At 45.1% G+C, this 9,520-nt stretch overlaps 1 protein-coding gene across 8 annotated transcripts in view; it reads left to right on the forward strand.

Annotated features, from left to right (window-relative positions):
• Positions 1 to 9,520, forward strand: part of ttll7 (tubulin tyrosine ligase-like family, member 7) — a 307,243-nt gene that overhangs the window by 266,272 nt on the left and 31,451 nt on the right. For all 8 annotated transcript variants that reach the window (XM_043698632.1, XM_043698631.1, XM_043698627.1 and 5 more), the window contains one exon: positions 4,129 to 4,289. In XM_043698632.1, the coding sequence (XP_043554567.1) occupies positions 4,129 to 4,289 (161 nt within the window). The remainder of the gene's footprint in view (positions 1 to 4,128; positions 4,290 to 9,520) is intronic.

Raw genomic sequence — 9,520 nt, forward strand, 5'->3', positions numbered from 1 at the left:
TCACACCGAGAGGGCGCTGTGTCACACCGAGAGGACGCGTGTCACACCGAGAGGGCACTGTGTCACACCGAGAGACGGTGTTGTGTGACACCGAGAGGACTCGTGTCACACGTAGAGAGGGCGCTGTGTCACACCGAGAGAGGGCGCTGTGTCACACCTAGAGGGCGCTGTGTGACACCGAGAGGACGCGTGTCCCACCGAGAGAGGGCGCTGTGTCACACTGAGAGGACGCATGTCACACTGAGGGAGGATGCGTGTCACACTGAGGGAGGGCGCTGTGTCACACCGAGAGGACGCTGTGTTACACTGAGAGACTGCTCTTCCATTCTGGGCGTCATCCTCTGGAGGCTGGGAATTGTCCCTTGCCAGATACTGGGAGTTAAAGGGAAATATGGTGGGAAAAATAAGCATTGTAAGAAAGAAAAAGAGAAGAATAAGAAGTGAAGAAGGTGAAGAATGGGAGAATCGAATGAGTTCCAGTCAGAGGCTGGAATGGGAATGGAGTAAATTGTTAGAGCCGGGGCTGACAAGTGCCTGACTCCTGATGGACTTCACTCTCGGGTCTTAAAGGAAGTGGTTAGTGAGATAGTTAATGCATCGTTTTTAATTTTCCAACAGTCCCCACATTCAGGTAAGGTTCCATTAGATTTAAACCAGCAGGTGTTACACTTTTATTCAAAAAAGTAAGGGAGGCAGCAGGCAGGAACCGACAGGCCAGGGAGCTTAATGTCTGTCATAGGGAACATGTTGGAAGCTCCTGGAAATAGATATGGAAAATAAAGTTTCAGATGCTGAGGAAGTATCCATTCTGAGACCCTTTTAGGAGCCTCTCAGGCAGATCTCAGCGTAATGGAATAAGCAATTCGGTCAATATAATCTGACAGTGATCTTGTCAATCAGTGCCATTCTTGGAATCATTGTGACTTCCTAAGGAGATATAACACAAAGTTTCCCTTTTACAAACTCTTCAGAGTCAAAGACATTTGATTGTAATGGTTTGGAGAGACACAGTCCCTCCCACTGGTTGATGGAGTGTTCTTAACACCGTCAATAAAAGCTTAAGATGTTGTTTAAAGTAATGTTGTAATTATCCGCTTCCCCTTCAGTGTACCTCCACCCCTCCCCACTCCCCCTCCACAATATCAGGGCCAAATGGTAAAGTTTTTGTTTATTGGGGATGTTAACCAGGCATCACGCTGTGCTTCACTGGAAAGCAGACAAAGTTCTGTACTCCAGCTGCCCAGCTTCCTGTTCACCACATCTGGATACTATACTGGAGCTAGTAAACTTTAACATGCAGCTGAAATACAAGAGGAACACGGAAAACTGTCTACAGATTAAGACTGATTTTCTCAGTGACCTGGGAGAGCGTCCGCCATGTTGGTTTCACACTGTTTTGGTCTGGGGCCCCATCGGGAGAAGCATGAACCGTCCAGTGGCATCACTTTGAAGAAGGGCAGAGGGAATTCTGGGCAATATTGATCCCCCGACCAAAAACACAGATTATCTACTCACTCGTCACGTTGACATTTGTGGGGGCCTCCTGTGCACACGCACACAGCCACATTTTCTGCACAATACAGTGACTGTTGTTCAGAAAGGCTCTCCCGGTTACAAAGCTCTTTGGCATGCCTTGTAGTGATTGGAGCCAGGTAGATCTTATTGACCGTGGGACCCTTGATTGGGCTTGTTAACCTGGGCCAACCAGGGAGCCCTGACTGACCAATATGAACAGGTGATTCTCCAGCTGCTTGGCAGTAGAAAAAATAAACAAATAAACAGGAGGTTTGGAATCTCCTCACATCAGGGACTGACTCCGAGCTGGCTGGGTACAGTCGGTGTATTGTGCATGTATGAATAAGGTTGATAAAACGTTGAGCATGAAAGGCACAGCACGTCAGGCAGAATCGGAGGAACAGGAAGGTCAATGTTTCGGGGTAGGACCCTTCCTGGACATCTCTGGTAACTGACTTAGCACCGACATCCATTTCAAACCCACTGACTCCCCCAGCTGATGAAGAGTGCCGACCCAACCCCAGGCGACTTTCCTGCTTCTCTGACGCTGCAGTGCCTTTCCATTGTTTAGCAACTCTGACTTCCAGCTTCTGCAGCCCTTACTATCTCCAAGTCACATGTAAATAAAGGGTGACTTGGTGAAGGGATATCGGCCTCAAAGTCATTTAAAGAATGAGAGTCTTGCTGGCTGGGCAGTATGTTTTGCCCATCCCTAATTGCCCAGAGGGTGGTTAACAGTCAACTACATTGCAATGGACTTGGAGTCACAGGTAGGCCAGGGAAAAGGTGGAATGTTATCACTCAGAGGGCAGTGAATCTGGATTCTTTACCACAGAGGGCTGTTGAGGCTGGGTCATGAAGTATATTTAAGACTGAGACACATTTTTAGTCAGTAAGGGTTATGGGGAAAAGACTGGAAAGTCGAATTGTGGATTATCAGATCTGCCATCACTGAAATCTCTCAATCCTAGTTGCTGAGATTTAATGTTGGATGCATGCACTGATAATCATAGAATCCCTAGTGTGGAAACAGGCCATTTGGCTCATCAAGTCCACACTGACCCTCTGACAAGTATCCCACTCAGACCTAAACCCACAGCCTATCCCTGTAACCCTGCATTTCCCATGGCCAATCCATGACGTAACTTACACATCTTTGGACTGAAGCTGGAAACCAGAGCACCTAGAGGAAACCCACACAGACATGGGGAGGACGTGCAAACAGTCAGTCACCCGAGGGTGGAATCGATCCTGGGTCTCTGGTGCTGTGAGTCAGCAGTGCTAACTACTGAGCCACCCCATGGACACAACAATGTTAGCGCTCGCATGCTAAAGTCCACGTTAACTATGTGAACCTGGTCAGCGGATCTGATTCTACCTTCCGCGCCTCCATCCACCCAATCCATTCTCAAACTGAAATGGTATCGACAACACCTGAACGCAGCCTCTGATCCTGTCCTCCACCCCCACACAGCTGCCCCTTCTGCTGATGGTTCACAGAGCTGGATCAGAATGGCAAGAGTTTGAAATGAATGATGAGCAAGAAAGTATTTTGTATTTACATAGCCCCTGTATAGTATCTCAGAAAGGTCCCAACAGATTCAAGAAGAGCTTCTTCACCCATTGTTATTAGACTTATGAGTGGGTCTCTCAACTTTTTAACGTAATGTTGACCTCGCTGTCTGTGCACCTTCTCTGCAACTCTCGCATTGTATTCCTCGCTCTGTTCTATTACCTAATGACATTGTTTGCTATGAGCTGCCTGTATTGCACGCAAAACAAAACTTTTCACTGCACCTAGGTACATGCAACGGTAATAAATCATGAACTGGAGGTATCAGTCTTGGACTGGGGTGGACAAAGTCAGATGTCATAGGTTACAGTCCAACGGGTTTAGTTGAAATCACAAGCTTTTGGAGCGCTGCTCCTTCATGAGATGAAGTCAATAAATCAAATCAAATACAGTGGTGACCCCGGAATCCGAACGCCCTATTGCTCGAACAACTTGGAATCTGAACAGTTATTTCGAGAAAATTTTGCCCTAAAATCCAAACACATTTTCAGAATCCAAACACCACGTACCGTTCAGGTCGCACATTGTTCAGTCCATCCCGGAAGTAGTTGTGAAAGCACCTCTCATGTGTCCATCACTAGTTTGCCTCGTGTTTTCACCTTGACTTGTGCTGTTTTTTTTAATTATCACCCTTGTGCACTTACCGTGGCATCCAAGAAGAGCAGTGAAGCAAATAAGTGCATTCACCATTCGCACTCCTCACTCATGTAAATGAAGTTATTTTCATGTTAGTACATTTATTTCTTGCTTTTATTATTATTACCTGATATTTAGGTTATTTACTCATCTTATTTTTCCTTAATTATGTATACTTGCAGTTAAAAGTGTCTTGAAAATTTTTTTTTGGGTCCAGAAACAGATTAATTCACTTTCCATTGTTTCTTATGGGGAAAATAGTTTCGGAATCTGAACTTTTCGCAATCCGAACAGCCTCCCTTGGAATGAATTAAAGTCGGATTCCGAGGCACCACTGTACTTGATCCTTGTACCATGGACTCTTAGTTCTTGTTGAGTGTTTGTGTTTGTGAATTGGCTTTCAGGTGCTGGACATTGTAAGGACCAACATCCGCTCCATCTTTCAGCAAGTATGGAAGGTGCACGATGTGGAAACTCTTCGATTGTACCGCATCTTCAATCGAGTTTTTAATCGTCTGCTCTGGAGCCATGGGCAAGGGCTGTGGAACTGTTTCTCCAACTCAGGGTAGGTTACACAGATTTTAAACAATGTTGGCAATTCATTCAGCATTTCGAGCACTGGAAGGGTCAAAGTTCAGCTTGCTAAAGCCCAGGGTGAATCAATGAGTGAATCATTGGAATTTGGACTGGAATAGGATAATGCCAAAGTTCAAACCCGTGTGCAAAGGGCTGTCATGCAAGCACACTGAGCATTCATTTTTCCTCTCCAGCACCTCATCCCTAAAAGAGAGGTATTTTTTGGTTGTTCAGAATTGTATTAGATTGGGATTGAGGGGGACTGCAGATGCTGGAGATCAGAGTCGAGAGTGTGGTGCTGGAAAAGCACAGCAGGTCAGGCAGCATCTGAGGAGCAGGAGAGTCAATGTTTCAAGCATAACAATCAAATACATTGCAATGCCAATTCTGTTTAGATCTTCTCTTTTCTTTCATGGGATGTGAGCATTGCTGGTCAGAGCGGAATTTGTTGCCCATCCCTAATTATCCTCAAGTGCAGTTGACTATTTCAATGAGTATTTGAGAGTCAAACACATTGTTGTGGAGTCACTTGCAGACCAAACCAGATCTTGACAGCAGGGGATATTTATTTATTTATAGTTATGGAATTTATTTTATAGAATTTATTGTCACGTGTACTTTTACAAGAAAAATACAATGAAGGGTGATATAAGTCACCTGACCATGGCGCCTACAGTAATGACAAAAAGACGTAAGTAAGTTCACAAGTAACAATAAAAGTAAATTTAAGACAAAAGCTCATCATCGTCTGGCTTCTCGATCAATAGGGGAATCAAAGATTTGGGGGAAAACGTAGGAAAGTGGTCATGAGGAATCCCCCATTATGAAAATCCTAAGGGTTATCATTGACCAGAAACTCCACGGGACTCACCATATAAATATAGTGGTTATAAGAGCAGGTTAGAGGTTATGAATTCGGCAGTGAGTAACTCACCTCCTGACTCCCCAAAGTCTATCCACCATCCAGAAGACACCAGTCAGGAGTGTGATGGAATACTCCCCACTTGCCTGGATGGGGGCAGCTCCATCAACACTCAAAAAGCTTGACACCATCCGGGACAAAGCAACCCCCTTGATTGGCACCTCATCCACAAACATCCATTCCCTCCACCACCGACGCTCAGTAGCAGCAGTGTGCACTATCTACAAGATGTACTGCAGAAATTCACTAAAGGTCCTGTGACATCACCTTCCAAACCCACAACCACTTCCACCTAGATTTAATCCAGACAGGATTGGATTATTATCTGTAAGTGCAGGATGTTACGGGTAAAAGGCAGGTTGTGTGACATTGCTCAGAGAGCTGATGCAGACATGATGGCCTCATTCTGCACTGAAACCTTTTTGTGATTATTTTAAAACCAAATTTTGGCCTGCAGGCCATTCTGCTATAATTCACGTTTCGTTAATGAGAATTCACTGTAACGCGACTGACGAATTGAAGACACTGTTTCTAAAGCGTGAACTTTTAAAACGTGTGTTGGCTGTAACATGATTACATCGCCAACACTTTAAGGGCTGTTTCTGAAGTGCGATTTTTGTATAACATGGAGTTGCACAAGAACGCAACCATTGTGTTATAAAACTACCTGTATTTAAAAAGCTCCAGTACTTGCTTGAAAATGGACAGCTGAGCTCCGTTTGACCTGTGCCACAGACCTTTGAACCATTGCCCTGGCCCTGCTTAGTTTTGAACTGGGACGGACTGGGAACAAAGAGGAGACTACATTAGACCATGTCATAGTCAACCCCCAGCTTCGAAAAGACAGTCCCTGTTGCAAACACACTGCACCAAGCTCCTATGTCCTCACGTTTCACCCAAGATCACATTACACTGCAGGCTTTTAAACCTCAGAGATCATTAAAGTAAATCCATTAATTGAAGGCTTAAAAGCAGATACCCAAAACCTCAAATTAATTTCATCTGCCCTCTGATGTTTTAATTTATCAATATCGGCACTTCAACGAAGTGTGTGTGCATATTTACCTAAAAATACATTTTCCCCACAGGAAGAGGCAGTTCCAGCTGAAGGATTCTAGAATTGTACAGTGTGGTAACTGTACACAGCTCCTCTCGAGACATCTGCGATGAGTTACTTGCTTTTTCTTACTTGTAAACAGATATGGATGTTAAGATGAGGGGCACTTTGGGGTAGTTTAAATTGTATATAAGTGGTCTGAAGCATTTCCTTTAAAGCAAAGCTAATTCCATCCTGCTGCCCACAGCAAACCCAGAGTGCACAAAAAATAAACACAGAGGTGCTTATGTGAGGACTTGGTTGGACCGATTAATGGCTTTTTAGTTCGATCTGAAGGAAACGCTAAACATACATTAAATCATGTGGTGCAGAATGAAGGCTGTTCAGCCCTACATTCTTTGCAATAACTATCCAATTCATTCTTCCCTCCACATTACACCACAGACTCTTCCATTTCGGGTTCGACAAGCATGTGACAAAAATCTCTGCAGGTCTGGCAGCACCTGTGGAGAGAAAGCAGAGTTAACATTTCGGATGCAGTGACCCTTCTCCAGATTCTACAAGCAGTTCTGAAGAGAGGTCACTGGACCCAAAACCTTAACTGTGCTTTCTCTCCACAGGATGCTGCCAGACTCGCTGAGCTTTTCTGGCAATTTCTGGTTTTGATTCTGATTTCCAGCAATCGCAGTTCTTTGGCTTTTCAGTTTGGTTCTCGGCAAAAATTTACATGTTTTAAAATTGCCCATGAGCAAAAGCCTATTTTCAAGGCCTCTACTTGAAGGTGATTGGATAAACTGAAAATCTTTTCTTTGGGATCCTCTGCAGGGACGGAAACTTTAAAGCAAACTAATCAAATTCTTCAAAGACTCTTAAACGAAGAATCAATGAAATTAAGTGTGAATTAATTGACAAATTTTAGTTTGAATATGAAAGTAAATGTTCATTTAAATACTTTGGCAAAACAATGGTTATAAGGAAGATCACATGACTTGAAATGTCACTCAGCCTGAGACGTTAACTCGGAATTCTCTCCACAAATGCTGCCAGACCTAGATTTTTAGATTCCCTACTGTGTGGAAACAGGCTCTTCAGCCCAACAAGCCCACACCGACCCTCCGAACAGTAACCCACCCAGTCCCATTTCCCTCTGACTAATGCACCTAACACTATGGGCAATTTAGCATGGTCAATTCACCTGACCTGCACATCTTTGGACTGTGGGAGGAAACTGGAGCACCCACGCAGACTGGGGGAGAATGTGCAAACTCCACACAGTCAGTCACCCGAGGCTGGAATCAAACCTGGGACCCTGGTGCTGTGAGGCAGCAGTGCTAACCACTGAGCCACCATGCCACCCTGCTGAGCTTTTCCAGCAATTTCTATTTTTGTTTGTGAAAACAAAGGTTGTGTCTTATACCATCTCAGCAGCACCCTCCAGCATTATTTGGTATTAGGTAGACACAGAGCATAAAAACATGCTGCTCGTTACTCACACAAGGTCAGTCAGGGGTCATGTCTGACAATCCCGTTCAACTCCGTTTCATCAGTAATCACCACCCGGGCAGCCTTTGAACCCTGTCTCCTTTGGGCCACGACAATCGTGACAATTCCCGAATTCAATGAACAAGATGATGGAAGGGGTCATTGTTGACTGTGCTGTCGGGTGGCACTTGCTCAGCAATAACCTGCTCACTGTCAATTCAACCAGGACCACTCAGCCCCTGACCTCATTACAGCCTTGGGTGAAACATAGACAAAAGAGCTGAATCCCAAAGGGCAGGCGAGAGTGACTGCCCTAGACATCAAGGCTGCATTAGACTGAATGTGGCATCAGGGAGGTCCCAGAGTCAAAATGGGGTGCTTTGATTTCTTAAGAATGTCATACAAGATATCATGAGGTGTACCGATTTAAATGTGTGTCAGGGGTGTTGGGAGTACAGTGAGTAGTGAGGGGACCAGTTGAGAGGGGCATTGAGTGTGATTTCCCTTGATGTCAAGGCAGCATGTAGTGGAGTGTGGAATCAAGAAACCCAAACAAAACTGGTGTCAATGGGAATAAAGACGTAACTCTCTGATAGTTGAGTTATACGATGGAAGATGATTCTGGTTATTGGAGGTCAATTATCTCATCTCCATGACATCGCTGCAGGAGTTCCTCAGGATAGATATTGCTTAATCAATCTGTTCAGAGATGCTTTGACATAATTCTGGAGCAGATGGGACCGGATGCCAGGCCTCCTGGTCCAGAGGTACTGGCATTACCCACCACACAGCAAGAACCTAAATTCCTCAGGGTAGTGTCTCAGGCTTGACCACCTTCAGCTGCTTCATCAATGACCTTTCCTCCGTCATAAGGTCAGAGGTTTGCTGATGGCTGCACAATGTTCAGCGCCATTCATGACTCCTCAGATACTGAAGCAGTTTTCTTTAAGCGATTTGGACCTTGTTGACTGGACCGGCATTTATTGTCCACCCCCCACCCTGAATTACCCAGATGGCCGTTGAGATTCAGCCTGTTGCTGTGGATTTGGTGAAACGTGAAACAGGTAAGGATGGTGATTTCCCTCCCGAAAGGACATTAGTGAGCATTGCAGTAATGGTTACCTGGTTGCCATTAGATTAGCTTTTTATCCAGTTCTTTTATTTTGATTGAATTCAGATTTCACCATCACCTTTGGTGGGATTCAAACCCATGTTCACAAAGCATTAGCCTGTGATTCTTGATTACTTGCCCAGCAACTTATTGCTGTGCCTCCCTTTCCTCTTTATGTGTCCATCCAAATGCAGCAAGATCTGGACAATATTCAGGTTTGGACTGGTAAGTGGCAAGTAACATTCACATTGCACAGTGAGGAGCATTGACCATCTCCAGCAAGAGAGAATCTCATCATCTTCCCTTCATTTTGAATGGCATGACGATAATTAATCGCCCACTTTCATTATCCTGGGGTTACCATTAACCAGAAACTGAACCAGACTCACCCAACCTCACTCTCAAACCAGCAGACAAGGGAGGCGCAGTGGTAGTTTGGCGCACTGATCTTTACATTGCTGAGGCTAAACGCCAGCTCGCGGACACCTCCTCCTACTGCCCCCTTGACCATGACCCCACCCCCCACCACCAAACCATCATCTCCCAGACCATCCATAACCTCATCACCTCAGGGGATCTCCCATCCACCGCCTCCAACCTCATAGTCCCACAACCCCGCACCGCCCGTTTCTACCTCCTGCCCAAAAT

The sequence above is a fragment of the Chiloscyllium plagiosum genome, chromosome 11 (assembly GCF_004010195.1).
Source record: "Chiloscyllium plagiosum isolate BGI_BamShark_2017 chromosome 11, ASM401019v2, whole genome shotgun sequence".
Lineage (NCBI taxonomy): Eukaryota > Metazoa > Chordata > Chondrichthyes > Orectolobiformes > Hemiscylliidae > Chiloscyllium > Chiloscyllium plagiosum.